Source organism: Bison bison, unplaced genomic scaffold, assembly GCF_000754665.1.
Source record: "Bison bison bison isolate TAMUID 2011002044 unplaced genomic scaffold, Bison_UMD1.0 scf7180017864056, whole genome shotgun sequence".
Lineage (NCBI taxonomy): Eukaryota > Metazoa > Chordata > Mammalia > Artiodactyla > Bovidae > Bison > Bison bison.
Window position 1 is genome coordinate 2,382,299 of NW_011494628.1, and position 19,039 is coordinate 2,401,337.

A 19,039-nucleotide genomic window follows, 5' to 3' on the forward strand; every position below is an offset into this window, starting at 1 on the left:
ATGGAATTTTAATTGTAATGCTTTTTTAAAGCTAGCTGATGTTTGATAAAACAAAAAATTTTAATTAAAAATGTATTATTGAGAACTCACAAACTAAATAAGTATAAAAGGAATTTTTAAAATTAAACTATCAAAGGATAGCTTTTGTGAGTTTCTATCATTTATACTTTTGAGGCTATTAAAGCTTAAAAGAGCACTAAAATAGTTTTGTTTTTAAAAAATAATATGGAGCAGACACCAGGCGGTGATTCAGAAGGCCTTGATTCTAGTCTTTGTTTACATATTTGACCAATTTTTAAAAATGTTTTCACAACCTTTGACTTATGTTTAAACTTTGTCTTCACATTCCAGGGGTGAGAGAAAGCCAAAAATAGATCTTTTCAGGACCTGTGTTGCTGCTATTCCTCGACTGCTTCCTGATGGGATGTCAAAGCTTGAACTTATTGACCTGCTGGCGAGGTAGGTGAGGACTGTGGTGGGCCTTTTTTGACCAAACTCAGTTTTAATCCTTTGTCATGATTCCTAAAAGAATGATCATTAAAAAATGGACATTTATTAATTCTCAGTACTGTCTAGCATGCCCAGAAAGAGTAAAGAAATGTTTTTGGTTTCAGTTTTTTTTTTAACTCCCATGTTCAAGAGGTTTAAAATTCAATATAGAAGCAAAGACATAAGCACATAAGGTAAGTAGTAATCTAAAGCCTGAACTTCTGCAAATTAATGGCACACAAAATATGTGATACCTGAAATCACAGGGTAGGAGGATTACTGTGGTCTGGGGATGGCAGCAGGTGACTCCTGGAAGATGGTGGAACTTGAGCTGCCCTTGAAGGAAAGACAGAATCAGAAATGCAGAAGGAGTGACGTGAGGACAAGGACAGAGGCGGGACCAGGACATGAGATGAGTCTGTTCAGGATAAAGTTCATCCAGGATCTGATTCTCAATCTGAGACCCACACCCCTGGAGGGCCAAGAAACAGGGATCCCAAGCTAAGTTTTGTACTTCAGAAAGCTTCCAAAATCCATACATTTATCCCGCACCATCCTCCATAAGAATGCCCAGTCCAGCTTGAACCTCAGGTTAATTTGCTTTGAATGAAATGATATTATTGTAGTTAAGTAAGCTTGATTTTTCTCATGTTGATCTGAAGTTCTGGTTGACAATTATGCATGTCTTTAACTTAAAAATCATAAGTGACTTTTAACCTGAATACATTTGAAAGACAGAATCATTAGAAATGGGGTTTGTGGGAAGGGTGGAAGAAGGAAGAACAAAAGTCATCATAATTTGAAAAAGAGAAGAAAAAGGAGTTTGGAAACCCCATGATAAAAAGAAATAGAAATGACTGGAGAGACATATTTTCAACTAATCTTTACTACTAGCTGAGGTGTTTGGACTTGTGGAGAATAACATGATAAAAGAAAGTATCATTTCTGGCTGGTTAATCTGATAATGTTGGGAAGCCCAGAGAGGGATAACAGATATTGATGCTGATTGGATTAAAGATGTATTATGCATAACCTTATTTATCAATGGGACTTCCCTGGTGACTCAGATGGTAAACAATCTGCCTACAATGTGGGAGACCCAGGCTCTATCCCTGGGTTGGGAAGAACCCCTGGACAAGGGAATGGCAACCCACTCCAGTATGCTTGCCTGGGAAATCCCATGGACAGAGGAGCCTGGCGGGCTATAGTTCCGTAGGGTTGCAAAGAGTGAAACACGACTGAGTAACTTAGCACTTACGCACAGAGGGTGGATTCCCAGTGAATGATAAACATGGTTATTTGGAGATGGGAGGAGCCAAGGAAGAAAGAGACCAAGATACTCTAAAGGACCATCCAGGCTAATACGGAGTCTCCCAGAATGATAGCAAAGACTGACAGTAAAGAAAAGCTGTGAGACAAGTGCCAAAGTCCTCCCAAAACGTAGAGGTGCAGCCTGTCCATTTGCCATAGACAGCAGTGGGGAGGGTGGTGTGACCAGAAGACCAGTGTTAATATTTCCACAGAGGAGAGGCGCTGAGTGAGAGGGCTTCAGGGGCAGTGTGGAATCAGGGGACAAAAGACCACTCTCCGTGGCCACTCAAGTTCAACTGAACCTGTGTCTGACTCTTTGTGACCCCGTGGACTGTAGCCTGCCAGGCTCCTCTGTTGCTGGAATTTTCCAGGCAAGAGAATGAGGGGCCAGCATCTTGAAAGTTGTGGGGGAGGTGCCCCAAAATGGGACCAATACTGATTCCATTGGGAAATCTCAAATTTTGCTTCTCTGCTTTGCCATTTGACTAGCCAAGTGATCAAGACGAAGTATTTAACCCCTCAGCCTGTCTTTTCTTACAAGCCTGTTGAGAGGGCTGAAAGACAGATGACCTGGCAGCACTTGGTTCATCTGAAAGAAAATGTCAACAGGAAAAAGACTGTTATCAGTTAAATTGAAGTAGAAGCAAAGTTCACTTATTTCAGTGACTTTCTAATTGGTGATGATTATGTAAGTAAGCCCTTTGAAATGCTAAGTTTTTAAATGTCGTGCAGCCTTTTGGTAACATCTCTAGTGCTCTTCTGCTGTAAATCTGAGTGGGAGAGTCTTACCTCTGGAATCACCTTGTTAGCGTCCAGTGACGCCTGGGTCTGCAAACCCTCCGTGCCTGGCATGTCAGGAGGGAATTCTGTCAGACGTGGTTGGAATGGCAATGCTATTTATAGTATATCGTGTTTATTATTGTGTACATTCTTACAGAGCCCAAAGCAATGGGTCCTGTTTTTATGAGGGGAAAGAACAAATAAATATTCTTGAGAGTTCAAGTCTCGGGGTGAAGTCGAGAAGATGACTGGACTTATATGGGAAGCCTGTGAAGAGGCCTTTTTCATAAGCTTCAAAAGAAGCTGGAGGCCGTTCTCTCAGGGGAAGGAGAACTCAGAGAGCTGGCCCTCACACTGGGTCCATTGACCTATGAGAAAACGATCCCCTTCAGCTCTCAAGAAGGTCACAGGACAGGAGTGAAGGAGCTGAAGAGCAGTAAATGTGGGTTCCAAGCCTTCACTCACTTTATTCCCCTACAGTCCAGTCACATTTGGATTCAGTTGACTTCTGACACGGTCTCATCAGAGAGGTGTGAGCCCTTTTATTTCAGACAGTCTCGTGTACATCCATGGTACATTTTTACCGGAGAAAAACTTGGTTTGCTTCACAATCGGCAAACCAACTTTCACGCAGGCTCTGCTGCCCCTCACAGCTCAGTTCCCTGAATGAGTGTCGACTGAAAATATATATATACTGATACAGGGTGAAAGTTGTGTTAGGTTTTATTGGGGGCAAAGTAAGGGCTGTAGCCCGGGAGACAGTATTTCAGACAGCTCTGAGAAACTGCTCCAAAGAGCTCTGTGGAAGGTCAAGTATATATGTGATTTCCGTGAAGGGGAAATACGTGAAATCGATTATATATTTTTTGCAGAAGGTTTCTGCTAGTCTCTTGAAGGCAGCTGCTATTTGTGAGGAGCACATGTCACCATGATGGATTTTCGTGCTTTTCTAGATATGAGGAGATACAAGAATTAGGCTCATAAAATCTTCTGAAAATATCTTGCTATCTGAAGGCCTGCTCTGCCAGTTTTTCCCAGAGCACAGTGTGCCTCATTCCTGATCTCCATCCTGAAACTCCTTTCAGAAGGTGTTGGAGGTCAGCAGCTGCAACGGCTCATAATTTAATCTTTGTAGAGGTAGATGGCAAGTGTCAGTTTTTAGTGACAGGAGTTTCAAGGATTGTCCTCCAGAGGCTCCCTTCCCAGCAATTCAAGTCAAAGTGAAAAGTGAAAGTGTTAGTTGCTCAGTCGTGTCCAACTCTTTGCAACTCCATGGACCGTAGCCCGCCAGTTTCCTCTATCCATGAAATTCTCCAGGCCAGAATACTGGAATGGGAAGACTTTCCTTTCTCCAAGGGATCTTCCCAACCTAGGGATCAAACTCTGGTCTCCTGCATTGCAGGTGGATTCTTTACTGTCTGAACCAGAAGCAAAGATGGGGGAGCTTACTCTTCTCCTTGGCAATTGCCATCTTTTTTCTCTTTAACTTCCTGAATGTTTCCTGCTCTGCCCTTGACAACAGGAAGGACCTGTCCACCCAACAGTCCACAGGCTCTTCGTCACTTCCTGTAGCACTCTAGTTGCATTCAGGGTTTGCTGACCCTCCTTTCAACAATATGAAATAGGCTTGTGAGAATTAAACAATGCATACAAATCACTTAACATCAGGGCTAGAACACAGTAAGCTCTGAGCAAATGTTAGTTGTTATTTTTAGGCATCTTTGAATCTGAATAACATACTATGCCACGATGTACAGTGCAGTTTCATATACACGTTAGGAAAGTGGGCACACGTTCATTCCTATTTTCAGACAAGGAGCTTGAATTTCAGAAGAGTAAAAGTCAGTTGCTCAAATTTATAGAATTTTCCTGAAGCAGAATGGAAGTGACAGATGTCATTGGTTTTATGCAATTTATGCACATTTTATGCAGTGTTTCTTTTCAGTTGATAGAACTTTGAGGTCATGCGTTCACAGTTCCACAACCTTTGGTGGTATCTGAAAAATACTTAAATTTACCATTCATCGTTGGTTCTTTAGCCTGTGTGTATATAGCAGAGGGTGGCTGTTTTGAGTAGCCAGGTGAGAACAAACTGCCTCGATAAACCCCTTAATTATATTTTTTTTACTTTATAATTTTATCTTACTATTTTTTAACTTTTTATTTTGTACCGGGGTATAGCCAGTTATGGAGAGGGAAATGGCAACCCACTCCAGTATTCTTGCCTGGGAAATCCCATGGACAGAGGAGCCTGGCGGGCTGCAGTCTATGGGATCACAAAGAGTCAGACAAGACTTGGCAACTAAACAATATAGCCAATAAACAGACAATGTTTGTGACAGTTTGAGGTGAACAGGGAAGAGACTCAGCCACACATTACATGTATTACACATGTCTCCATTCTCCCTCGAGCTCCCCTCCCATACAGGCTGCCACGTAACATTGACCAGAGTTCCCAGTGCTACACAGTAGGTCCTTGTTAGAACACTTCATCTTATTTTTGCATTTTAATTGAGATGTAGTTCAAAGCACTGTAAACAGTGGAAGCTCATTCTCTTAACACCTTAGAGAGGAAATTTCCACTGCTTCTGGTGTGAACATTACAGAGGTTAACAGTCCACTTGTCAGCATGTGTTGCTCCTCTTAGAAACCCTGGTCTCCCTCTGGGCTTTCCCTTCACAACCATTTCTTCCCCTTCTGCCCTTGGTGATGCTGTGGGCCAGCAGGTCCCTCATACGTCTGATAACCTTTGGTCAGTCCTGCCAGAGTTGAAAGGAGGCTGTCCTTCCTAATGGAGCTTTTCTTCTGGGTGTAGTTTGTGAATTTGCAATCGCTCCCAGCGTACCTCCAGCAACAAAACTCTTCAAAGCGACTGAGCCAACTCCACCTGAAGTGGAGCTCACCTTTACGGAATTATTTTTGGATCAGTGGTTTGTCTGGTCTGACCAACAAAGAAGGTGGCCTTGTTCAGGCTCTGGGTTTTCCCCACTTTACCCACATCCTTACTCAGCATAGTGCTCACACTACACCCCTGACCTACACCCCGGACTCCAAGCAGGGCCTCGGGACCATTGGCCGTGGCCACCTGTTGAATCAGGCCACTCTGGTCCCTGCACCCCATGCCAGCTGCCAGTGGAGAGGGGGATGAGGGGATGACACATGCATTTGACATTGGCAGTAGCGATTTTTGGGGTATGCTTGACTCCTGTGTCACGGTGGAGTCCTTTCAAGCCCTGTCAGTGGTCTTGCGTGTAACCATATACTTGTGACCCCATTTTCGGCTCCTGGAAACCAGATCAGCTTCTTAGAAATTTTCCCTCAGGTCCCCCAAGCTGGTCAGACTTCCTGAGTTGCCTTCTCTAAACGTCTCTCTTCTCTCTCAGTTGCAGCCTCCAGATTCTCACAGGACTGCTGTTTATTGTAATCACAGGTGTTTATGTTACAGGCAAGAACCCATCCTTTTCCGGTTTCTCAGTGGGGTGGCCCTGCGGGGGTTTGGGGGCGCCCTCTCCTCAGCCACTCATCACTCACTGGACCAGGAGGCTGCGAGTAGGTCGGCCAGCACCACACAGCCTTCCAGCACTTCCTGCATCCTCGGGGTGGCTGAGCATCTTTCTCGTTTACCTCTGAGTCTTCTTTTCCTTTTTAGTTAGCTAAAATCTTTTTCCCACTTTCTCTTTTATAATATTCAATCCCGTGTGTTTCACAAGATGATGCTGTGATTATCTGGTTAAAAATCTAACAGAAGTGAAAATGAGAAAGTTCTGGGTAGAAGAAGCAGCAATTGTATGTGATCACACAGCACAAGGTGCAGGGGTGGGGGGACCCCAACCCTTCTCACAACTTCTTCCTCTTCTCTCTCACCTGCTGCCACTCAGTCTTGCCTTGATGTTATTTTCACCCCATCTCGGTTCCGTGACACTGGACCTTTTTCTTCCACAAACATTCCACTTCTGTTATCAACTGGGCCTTCTATTCCCAAAGCTCTCTCCCCTCCCTGGTCCTGTTCGTACTCCAGGAATGTTTTTGAGTGTTTTCACCAGTCAAGCATGTGAATACCATTATTTCAAGAGCAGTGGTCACCAAAAATAGCAAGGGCTGCACCAACTTCAGACTCTCAGAGTCCTTATTGTGATCCCACACTGTCAGTTTAAAATGAAGACAGATTCCAGATTGCAAATTGTGAATGATGACAAAGTAAGATGAAGAGTAGAGTGAGTCTCATTGGAGATCCGAAAGTACTGGAACTTCTTAAAGGCTTCATCTAAATGGACCGTGCCATGGTTTTTTTCTTGACTTTGACTCTAAAGAAATGTGCCTGCCTGATTTCTTATATATAATAAAATAGCACAAACTGGGTGGTTTCTATAACAGAAATGGATTGAAATACAAAGGAAGTTTGTGATGGCCTGCCTTGGTCCTTAATTAGAAGCCCCAGGTTTAAGGCCTCTGTGTGTTCTTTTGGCAACTGTGATCTGCTTGATAATTGCAGACTTAATAGCAAGTCTGCCCTGAAGAATTAGCTTTTCCTTCTCAGCATCTTTGTAGAACTTGACTTGCTTTTAGAACAGAAAATACATCTTTCCTGCTTATGAATGAGCTTTTGCCTGGTTATCTGGTCAAATTTGGACCAATTAGTGTACTTCATGCTCTAAAGCAGTGGTCCCCAACTTTTTTGGCACCTGGGATCAGTTTCATGGAAGACAATTTTTCCACAGATGGGGCAATGGGCAGGGGGGTGGTTTCAGGATGAATCAAGCTCATTACATGTATTGTGTACTTTATATCTATCATTATTACATCAGCACCACCTCAGATCATCAGGCATTAGATCCCGGAGGTTGGGAGCCCCTGCTCTAGAGAATAAGGATATTCCATATCAAGTTTTTGAAATGCTGTCTATTCAAAAATATGTAACTGTTCCAGACCTGTTTTTTGGAGAAAACTTTGCATTAAAGATGAGAAGTCCTGAGCTGGAATCCTGGACTTTGAGAAAGTTCCTTAACCACTCTGGTTCACAATTTCTTTTTCTATTGGTTGAGGATATTATGTTCTACTTAATGGGGGCCCCTGTTGACTCGGCCACCTTCTTCTTGAACACTGAACACTTCCAGACTGCTAAGCCCTGGAAAGTCTGTATCCTAGGTATCTTCACTCTCCATCTCTCCCTTCCTCACGTCTTCTCTTCCTTGGGTCAGGCCCCTGCCACTTGGTGCCTGAGTCACTGTAATGACCTCCCAGATGGTCTCTGCCCTCAGTCTTGTGACTTCTTCAAGGCACCCTCCGTATTCCTGCCTAACTTATTTTTCCCTCAGATGTGAGCCTCATCCTGTTACTTCCCCCTGTAACTTTCAGAGTCAATTCATTTTCTTCCAGTAATAAGAGCTCCCATGCACCAGGTACTCACATATACTCCATGCTTGGTGTGCTGCTCAACACTGTGCGTGGATCATCTCAGAGGAGCTCACAGCAGGCTTATGAGTTACAAGTACAGCTGTTATCCCAGTCTTCTGACTGGGGCTTAGAGGCTGAGAGGTTCAGCAACTAGCACATGGTCACATAGCTGTGCGTGACAGAGGCAAAGACAGCGATCAGGTGCTCTGACTCCAGAGTGTACACGCTAACCTCTTAGTGCTACATCACCTCCTTGGGTGGCCCACAGACCCTCTACCGAACCACCCCGCTCCCTCTCCAGGCCTGTCTCACACCTCACTCTAGCTAACACTCTACCCGGTAAACACAGCCAATCCAAGGGCTGAATCTTAGGAGGGCCTCAAAAATGTGTGAATATTAAATAAGTGAATGAGTAAATCTATAAAGGGTGATGTTAGCTCTAATGCTGCATACCATTGTTGAGATTTAATATTATTTGTGTTCTAGCTTAAATCACAAATACAGTTATTCTTCAGTTGACAAACTCAAGATTTCTCAACTTTGGCATTATCAGCATTTTATTTTACATGAATGTTAATAGAAGCTTTATTTCTTATAATCAAAACACAGAAACTATCCTTATGCCATTCAGGATGAATATTAAACTATGATATAGCTATAACATGGAATACTGATCATAGAATAAGCTGTTGACTATCAGCATTTTCGGCCAGATAATTCTTTGTCATAGGCATTGTCCTGTGCGTTGGAGGATGTTTAGCAGCATCCTTGGCTTCTACCTCTACTCAGATACCAGGAGCACCCTCCCAAGTTTGGCAACCAGTAATGTCTCTAGTCATTGCCAAAAATCCCTTGGTGGGGGCAAAACCAATTGAGGATAACTGACCTAACTTTTAATTATTCATTTTCACTCAACTTGTGGACGAGTCCCTTAGTTTCTCCAGTACCATCTTGAAGAGTCATAAGCTTTGATACTATTAGAGCTTATTTTATAGTCAGTAATGTATTAAAAAATATATACAGCTAAATGCAACATGGTACCTTGGATTGCATTCTGAAACAGGAAGGACATTAATGGAAAACTGGTGAAATCTGAATAAAATCTGTATTTTAGTTAATAGCATCAAACCAATATTAACATCTTAGTTCTAATCAACTGCCGTGGTTACATAAGATGTTAACATTAGGAGAGCTGAGTGAAAACTGTCATATTAGGTGAGGGTAACCCATTTTCAAACACAGATAAAAGCAAAGCCCTATATGTGTTCCTTTAGGCTATAGAAGAAAAACTAGTAAATGATGTCATTGTCTTTATTCATCTTACAGGCTCTCTATTCATATGGATGATGAACTGCGACATATTGCCCAGAATTCTCTTCAGGGTTTACTTGTTGACTTCTCAGATTGGAGGGAAGATGTCCTATTTGGCTTCACCAACTTCCTGCTTCGGGAAGTAAATGACATGCATCACACACTCCTTGATTCATCCCTCAAGCTCCTGCTCCAGCTGCTTACCCAGTGGAAACTGGTCATACAAACGCAAGGAAAAGTCTACGAACAGGCCAACAAAATCAGAAATGCAGAGGTAATTTTCACCCTCTTCCCATTAATTGATGTTCTTTTACAGAGTATGTGTGTGTATGTATGTGTGTGTGTGTATATATATATATATATAAATATATATAAGTGGCAGCCCAGAGAACCTGCTGGTTCTTTCTTTCAGCTGTCTAGGAAGTTTCTTCCAAGGAGTGACCCTGAGTTTTGCAATCTGCTTAAACTGTGACCAAGAAACTCAGGGCATGATTATGTCACATCAGGTTAGACTTACTAACAAAGCATTTAGAAAGTAGAAATTGTTTTCTTTCAGAGAATTAGGTTTCAAAATCTGTTTGTATGAGCAGATGACCGTAGGGAAGAGATAATAGAGGTGGCTGTGGATCTAGATGTAGATGTGGAGATGGATCTAGGTATGGATATGTATCTAGATATGCATATGGATCTAGAGCTGAATGTGGATATGAATTAGGATTTAGAACTGGATATGAATGTATTTATGGCTCTAGATACGGATAAGAATCTAGAGCAGATATGGATATAGATATTGGTATGAGTATGAATATAGGTATATGAATATAGAGATGGAGTGGTTATAGAGGTAGATATGGATATGAATCTAGAGCAGAGATGGCTATGAGTCTAAGGCATATTAATATGAGTATAAACATGGAGTTGGATGTGCATTATAGAGGTTGATGTGGATATGAATCTAAAGCAGATACGGATATAGATATGAATATGGATATAGGGTTAGATGTGGATGCGGATATATAAAAGTTAGCTGCCCACTGGTTTCTTTTGTCCCTCAGTTCAGTCACTCAGTCGTGACTCAGACTCTCTGCAACCCCATGAATTGTGGCACGCCAGGCCTCCCTGTCTATCACCAACTCCTAGAGTTCACTCAAACTCATGTCCATCGAGTTGGTGATGCCATCCAGCCATCTCATCCTCTGTCGTCCCCTTCTCCTCCTGTCCCCAGTCCCTCCCAGAATCAGAGTCTTTTCCAATGAGTCAACTCTTCGCATGAGGTGGCCAAAGTATTGGAGTTTCAGCTTTAGCATCAGTCCTTCCAAAGAACACCCAGGACTGATCTCCTTTAGAATGGACTGGTTGGATTTCCTTAGTCAGCCACAAATTAGTTGCTTTCTCCACTATCCAGAGAAGAAAGTAGGCTTGTGGTTTCTTTATTCTTTCATGCCTCAAACCTGAATGGTAAAAAATAATGATAACATTTTGAAGAGCATTCCTCATTTACACTGAGGAGGAGTGTAATCAGAGGAGAACCCAGGCAGCATGACTTGGCACTGGCAGTGAGCCCATAGAGGAACTGTCTGGCTGCAGAAGAGCTTAACTGAGGGTCTGAGGAATGTCAAGGCTCAGGAAGTATGAGAATATTTAGATCCCAGATGGGCTGACCTCAGAGAGCAGGTTCAGGGCATTTCTCCATCCTTGTGTCCTATACTCGCCGAAAGATGACAAGGAGGAAAACAAGGGTTGCACATGCTTATAAAAGGAAGCTGGAAATGAAGGCGGAATCTGCCCTGTTGTCTGCTTGCTCTTGTTTTAGACTCACTTGGTTTGGGAAGTTTCAGAACCCTTCTCCTTAACGTGCAAAACCCAGATTAAAAACTAACATGAAAACAGGTCACCAAATCTGATTAGAAAGTCAACGTTTGAAACTTCAATTTAATTAACTAAAATAGAGAATTCGCTATAGAGAATTTAAGTAAAACCAAATTAGGTCACTTTAAATATATAGGGTCATCTCAAATGGTGTGGATAGAAGTGGTTTTTATTCTTACTAATAGTCTTTGAAAAGGTATTCCTTTTTAGAACTACCAGAGGGTTGATGGTATTCCAAAGTAGTAAGTGATCTGAAAACAAAAAGGGATCTGTGATATTTCATGAATAATAATGAATTCATAGACATGTCTGGTTCTAAGCCAGTGTAATTTATGTTAGTATTACAAGGTCAAATGTGCCAGACGTACATAGAAGAGTGGCGACTTCTTCCACTGTTGTTTTTCTGAACATAGAATTTTTTTTTCATTGCGCGACAGCTAATTGCCAATGGCTCCAGCCACCGAATCCAGTCGGAGCGAGGTCCCCACTGCAGTGTGCTCCATGCTGTGGAAGGTTTTGCCTTGGTTTTACTCTGCAGTTTCCAGGTGGCCACACGCAAACTGTCTGTTTTAATACTCAAGGAAATTCGAGCTTTATTTGTCGCTCTGGGTCAGCCTGAGGTATGGATTGTTTTTCTGAATTTTCCAATTCATATCTTTCAACAGTTTCAAAGTTTAAAAACTGTAAAGAATGCATTACTATTTTATGTACTTTCATGTCACATGATGTCAACAAATAATTTTTGAAAGAGGGTGGGTTTTTAATTGTGAAATCGTACTTTTGATCTGCAGGAACTAAGTTATATATTCTGTGGGCAATAGAATAGACCATTCCTGATTTTCTACGTGATGGTGCTTTGGGAAGAAGTGAATCTTATGATTCAGTAACAGAACATTTTCTTTCATAATGTTCAGAGTACATAGAATTAAGTTGTTATTACATTTATAGTAGAGAATGAACTAAAACAATGCATTCCAGTTTAGAATGAGCAAAGTATCAAACATTCTATCTTACTGAAAGTTGTTTAATCTCAATAGTGATACAAAAATGGCATCACAAGAAAGCATGTCCTCTTGAGACAAGAGAAATGAGCTAATTAGTTAATTAATGATTGTCTCCAGCTGTTCTTCGGCACTCGGTCAAGTGCTGTACGCCCTTGTTTTGGTTAAGGGGTAAGGTTAAGGTTCATTGCCTTTCGGCACAGGTGGCCAAACCCTATCCATAAGTTGATGAAAGAAGGACATACTTCACATGCTTATTTAGAAGAATGCTACTTTCCATTTTCTTGTTCTTAATCACCAATCTTGGTTTTAAAATGATCATTGTCTTTACAAAATATTTTCAAATGTATCCCAGTCCTTTCTGTTCACATTTCTACAGCAAGCTTTCTGATGTGTTTTAGGACATCTCTGGGATCTCGTGAATGGATCTCTTAGGACATGGTGTATTTCGATAAACCTTCATTAAGTCTCTATAGTAATAATGATAATTATTATTGTGAGGCTAATAATTACCTGAGAATAACCTCAGGTATAACCTCACAAAAACCTGAGAATCAATACTGTTTTTGTTCCCATTGCACAGATTCTTAGAGTGACGTTTAGGGAGGTTAAATGCCATACCTAAAATCAGCAGCTAGGATGTGGCAGAGCTAGAATTGAAAACCATATTTATATATGCCTCTAAAGCCCAGGTTCTTTGCTACTTCAGCAAGCTGTGTTAAGTATGCTTCTCATATGGTGCTTGCTTTAACCAGCCACAGCTGGTCTTTTTAGGTAAAATTTTTTATTGAGATACGAGCAACATACAACAGTATTTGTTTCAAGTGTACAGCATTCCATAGTTGTTTATATTGTGAAACGTTCACCACAACAAGTAATTAACATCCGTCACCACTCACGGCTACAGGATTTTTTTTTCCTTGTGGCAACTTTTAAGATCTACTCTTTTAGAAACTTTTAAATTTGCGATATGGTTTTGTTAACTCTAGTTGCCATGTTGTATATTACATCTGTGTGACTTATTGATTTTATAGCCAGAAGTTTATAACTGTTTTCTTCCTTTTCCCATTTTGCCACCCCTCCCCCAATCCCTGGGAACCAATTAATCTGTTCTCTGTATCCGTAAGCTTGGTTGTTTTTTTGTTTGTTTTTTTCAGCCACAACTTTTTTGAAATCATTCTCATTCATATGCAAGTATGAATGAGGACATTCCAAGTAAGGACATTCCGAAGCTTTCCTATAAGGGTTCTAATTAAATGATTTCATATTTCTGAGCCTCTCTATATTAAAAATGGCAAATATACACATGTTCATGTGTGTAAGCACTATTCATGTAGAAGAATTTCCTGTAAGATGTTTTCTCTTGTGCTTTTTTCCCAGTTTGCTTCTTTTACCAAATAGCTGTGCCCAACATAGGGACCGCAGAGAGGGTGCGGTCGGTCTCCGGTGCACTTTCTTTGGGACTGAAATTCAATCATAGTCAACAGTTAATGTTATTTTAGCAGATCAGTGACTTAAGTATGTAGCCTTATCATGGTCTGGCAAAGCATATTCTCGTGGCTTTTGCATTCCTTAAAATTAATGACGACCTGAACACTTTAGTGAATAAGGTGTGATCCTAAGGTTTAGATTCCAGTCTCATTAAGTGTATGTACATGAGTTTTTGAAATTGAAGTGTCTTTTTCAGTACGAGGTCAAATTGGAGCTCTAATTTTCTTCCTCTGAAGCTTGTAAGACTAAACTCAGAACCGCAGGGAGTTTTACCCCCTACCTTTCACACCTCAGCACTCACTTTTCTGTGCGAAAACCCTTATCACTACCTTGCAAGCTGTTCTGCTGCTTGTGCTGGACAAAGGTGGTGGGGAGGGTGGAAGGGCTCATTTTCCCATGGAGACTAATCGCCTCCCTTCTGTACAGGACGATGACAGACCTATGATTGATGTCATGGATCAGCTAAGTTCCTCCATCCTCGAAAGTTTTATTCATGTAGCAGTTTCGGATTCAGTAAGTACACGTTTGATCCTGCTTGCTGCTAATCATTAAGTATAAGCTCTGGGCCTCTCTGGAAAAGAGATATGAAGAAAAAAACTATGTAGAAGAATTCTGGGGTTTTATGTCAGGTTAATAGACTGACACAGATGTGCTTAGGAAAACAAGACTTAGTTTTTTAGATACTAGTTCTGGAGACCTTCAGATAAATTTAAAGGAAAATTTGTGAGACTTCCCTCGTGGTCCAGTGGCTAAGACTCTGCGTTCCCAATGCAGGGGGCACAGGTTGGATCCTGGTTGGAGAATTAGATACCACATGCTGCAACTAAACCCTGGAGCAGCCAAATAAATAAAAACTTTATTTAAAACAGAATTTGAATCTGAGGAAGATGGATACAAATTTTGCAAACTGAAACTTCAGAAATTTCTCAGGATCCTTTAAAAAATTTATTGGTTTTATTTATTACACTTAAAGCTCTATATAGCCTATATTAATGTGCTTTACAATTTACAAGATGCTTTCACAGTTATTCTCTTTTTTGAATAGAAACTCAAAAATGATGAGGCCATAGTTACATAGTATGTTAGGGCCTGAACTTGACCATATCTGGACTCTGAGCATAATAGAGCTTGACACAAGCTGCTACACAAATACATTCTTTGTCTTATTTTATTTTTTTAAATTAATTATTATTGGACAGTCTTTGTTTTAAAGCACATATTGGCAAATTTTTAATTTCTGATCAAGTAGAAGGGAAAGTAAAACGGATTTTAATTACTCGATTTAAAAAAATCAGTATAACACAGTAATGAGACTTGGATTGATTTTAGGTAAATGACTGAAGGGAGGCAGAGCGGATCTGTAGAATTGACATTGCTGATGCCCCTTGTGTATTCCAGGCAAATAATTATAAATGAAGAGAAGCATATTTGACAAAGAGCTATAAATAAATTTGTGTGCTTTTCTAACTGAGATTGAACAGAGGTCCCTATTTTTAGTAGCCCTGTTCTTGCTTGTGGTTGTAATATTAACAGTAATTACTAAAACTAGTGAAATTACTAAAACTATTAGCCAAGCAGTGCAGACCTTAACAGTAATACTGAATAATGCTACCGCTGAATAGTGCTCCCTCCCTGGTGGCTCAGTGGTGATAACTGCCTGCAGTGCAGGAGACTTGGGTTTGATCCCTTGGCTGGGAAGATTCCCTGGAGAAGGAAATGGCAACCCACTCCAGTATTCTTGCCTGGAGAATCCCATGGACAGAGGAGCCTGGCAAGCTACAGTCCACGGGTTCACACACAGTCAGACACAACTTAGGGACCAAACAACAACCACCACCACCTCTTCGTCTGGAAATTCAGATTGCTTTTACACGAAATAAGACCATCAGGTGTAATTGTTTTATATACTTATCTTGTTTCCCTTCAGATCATATTCTGTTCACGTGGTTTTGTTCTGTGTTTGTCAGAATCTAAATCTTGAGCCGGGGTGGCCAGGTCAACAGGGACGCATGTGAGAAGATGCACAGAAAGGGGAGCAGAGGCATGGGGGGAAACAGCGCCTGCTTTGTGCAAGGGTTTGACATCCCTCATCTCGTGTCATTTACTTAAAAACTAGGTGAGGTCAGCACTGTCATTTCCAGGTCATAAATTAAGCAGACAGACTCTGGGGGGTTCAGAGATGTTCCCAGGGCACTGGCGTTGGGCAGAGCCAGTGTTGGAGCCTTAAGTCTCGGGCTTTGAAGCCGAAGCTATGCCTCTTCGGTCCATTAACCATGGAGGCCACTGGCCACCCCTCTGCTCCATGGGAACTCAGAGACCCTGCAGGTAAAATGGAGCACTTTACGTGCCCGACAGATATAATAGCAATTCTGTCTCCTGGCCCAGCAGCTAGATTATTTGAAACTTTCCTCAAGTTTGATAGTCTGGACTTAAAAGAGAATGAAATACATGAAACTGTGTGTTATCAGTATGTAAATATATACCTATATGTATAGATATTAAATATAGATACAGGTATCTTTTGGGCACTAGTGGTAAAGAACCCACCTGCCAATGCAGGAGACATCAGAGACACTGGTTCGATCCCTGGGTTGGGAAGATCCCCAGGAGGGGTAAATGACAACCCACTCCAGTATTCTTGCCTGGAGAATCCTAGGCAAGAGGAGGAGGAGCCTGGTGGGTTACAGTCCAGAGGGTTGCACAGAGTCGGACAGGACCAAAGTGCTTTGCACTAACGTAGCATGCACCTTTCAAAGGGTTTTAGAATGTATTCTGGCTTGACATCATAGGACAAAAATAAGTAGGTATCTTAACCTCAAAAAAGCATCAGTAAAATGCCCTTCGTAAAAGGGATTACATGTAGCCATCTCCCTAAGCCATAGGGAAGGTATTTCAGTCCAAGTAAAGACTCCTGAGAGTCCCTTGGACTGCAGGGGGATCCAACCAGTACGTCCTAAAGGAAATCAGTCCTGAATATTCACTGGAAGGACTGATGTTGAAGCTGAAGCTCCAGTACTTTGGCCACCTGATGCAAAGAGCTAACTCATTTGAAAAGACCCTGGTGCTGGGAAAGATTGAGGGCAGGAGGAGAAGGGGATGACAGAGGATGAGATGGTTGGATGGCATCACCTACTCAATGGACATGAGTTTGGGTAGACTCTGGGAGTTGGTGATGGACAGGGAGGCCTGGCATGCTGCTGTCCATGGGTCGCAAAGAGTCAGACACAACTGAGCTGACTGATGGAAAGGTAAACAAAAATCATGACTTAAAAAAAAAAAACACACTAATTACAAGGACTTACCTGTGGTCCAGTGGTCAGAACTCTTGAATTTCCACTGCAGGGCACACAGGTTCAATCCCTGGTTGAGGAGCGAAGATTCCACATGCTGCAGGGCGCAGCAAAAAAAAAAACCACCAAAAAGCCTAATTACAGAGGTAATAACACACAAATCTCAGAGATTAGTAGCTTTTCAGAAATGCAAATTGGCACATCTGTGGTTAAGTTTAACTAATGTCGTGTATTTGCTTGACAAGTATTTAGTGGTCAGCTCCTGGGTACTAGTGTGCAGGGCTCTGTGACATTGAAACACCACTTCTGCTACCCATAGCCTCACGTAGGAATGACCATGACTGCAAGCCCAGGTCTGGCGTGGCGGGGGTGCCATGGAAGGGGTGTTTGAGATTCCAAGCTGGGCCCGAGGCAGAGGTAGACGGGCAGAGCACTGTGGAGGAAGAGGCATTGGGTCCGCGAGGACACTGACCGTGCAGCTCAGCATCGCATCATAGCCTGCTTCTTACACCTGCAGGCAACCCTACCCTTGACCCACAGCGTGGACCTGCAGTGGCTGGTGGAGTGGAACGCTGTCCTGGTCAACAGCCATTACGACGTGAAGAGCCCTTCCCACGTCTGGATTTTCGCCCAGTCTGTCAAGGACCCCTGGGTGCTCTGCCTCTTCAGCTTCCTCCGGCAGGAGAACCTGCCCAAGCACTGCCCCACCGCCCTCAGCTACGCCTGGCCCTACGCCTTCACGCGGCTGCAGTCCGTGATGCCCTTGGTGGACCCGAAGTAAGGGGCCCCTGCGCTTCCCTCTGTTCTGCTTGTTTCACCGTAATTTCCCCCTTTTACATTTTATGTTAGAGATTGGGATAGAATCCTCTAGCTTCTGAACAGGGCTTCCTAGGTGGCGCTAGTGGTTAAGAACCCCCCTGCCCATGTAGGAGTTTCTGAACATCCTACTACAGAATTCTTAGTGTTGAGTAAAAACAGGTTAAAAGTTCATGTCTGGAGCTAGTTTTTCCCCTCCCTTAATCGTCAGTGTGATTATCTGACTATAGAATCTCAGCCTCTTACTGGTTGAAACGGTAGTAAGTTCTATTCAACTCTCCAACCAATAGAGACGTTCCCTGTCCAGACAGACAGTCCTGGACAGGTAATTGTTCAACTCAGCTGGGGCCCTTCCCAGCATCTTTGTTGAATAAGTGACACCTTAAAATCCAGAACTTAGTTTTCCCTCTTGTTTTTGACCCCACATTTCTAGTAGCCCAATTAATGCCAAGAAAACCAGCACGGCCGGCAGCGGAGACAACTACGTTATGTTGTGGAGAAATTACCTTATTCTTTGTTTTGGAGTTGCAAAACCCAGTATTATGAGCCCGGGACACTTGCGAGCCTCCACTCCAGAAATAATGGCCACGACACCTGATGGTACAGTGAGCTACGATAACAAGGTGACATGACATGCTTCAGAAGAATTATTCTGTAAGGTTTTTTTTTAGCTTGTTTGTCTAGAGTTCACAGTGCATGTTGCACTGTGCCTGCCATCTGGAGTATATGGGGTCAGAGTTTTCATCCTACACATTTCTAAATTCCATTGCGTGTTTGTGTGAATAATTTATTATTCCTCCCCTGACAATTGAGAAACTGAAAATAAAGGGAAGTTAAGGAACTTGCTGGAAATCATAGTCACTGGTATTTATCAGTGCCCTGAGGCTTGGTGTCCCACATACCGCATTTCTCTCTCGCCTCATCGAGTACTCACCTTTAACCTGGGTCTTGATTAAATTATCTTGTTACAGATGGTTTTGTGGATTTACACAGTTGTGTTTTCAATTAATTGATTTTAATTGGAGGTAATTACTTTACAATATTGTGATGGTTTCGGTCACACATCAACATGAATCGGCCACAAGTATACATGTGTCCTCCCCCCATCCTGAACGCCCCTCCCGCCTCCCTCCCCACCCTGTCCCTCTGGGTTGTCCCCAAGCTCCGACTTTGGGTGCCCTACTTCATGCATTGAACTCGCACCGGTCATCTGTTTTACATGTGGTAATGTACATGTTTCAATGCTGAGATCCCCTGTGGCTCAGTGGTAAAAAAAAAAAAAAAAAA

The 19,039-nt window shown here is 42.3% G+C and overlaps 1 protein-coding gene across 5 annotated transcripts in view; it reads left to right on the plus strand.

Moving 5' to 3' along the window:
• FRY (furry homolog (Drosophila)) overlaps positions 1–19,039 on the plus strand; it is a 307,846-nt gene that overhangs the window by 188,647 nt on the left and 100,160 nt on the right. For all 5 annotated transcript variants that reach the window (XM_010835917.1, XM_010835913.1, XM_010835916.1 and 2 more), the window contains 6 exons: positions 352–459; positions 9,301–9,559; positions 11,592–11,774; positions 14,073–14,159; positions 17,454–17,713; positions 18,186–18,375. In XM_010835917.1, coding sequence (XP_010834219.1) covers positions 352–459; positions 9,301–9,559; positions 11,592–11,774; positions 14,073–14,159; positions 17,454–17,713; positions 18,186–18,375 — 1,087 coding nt within the window. The remainder of the gene's footprint in view (positions 1–351; positions 460–9,300; positions 9,560–11,591; positions 11,775–14,072; positions 14,160–17,453; positions 17,714–18,185; positions 18,376–19,039) is intronic.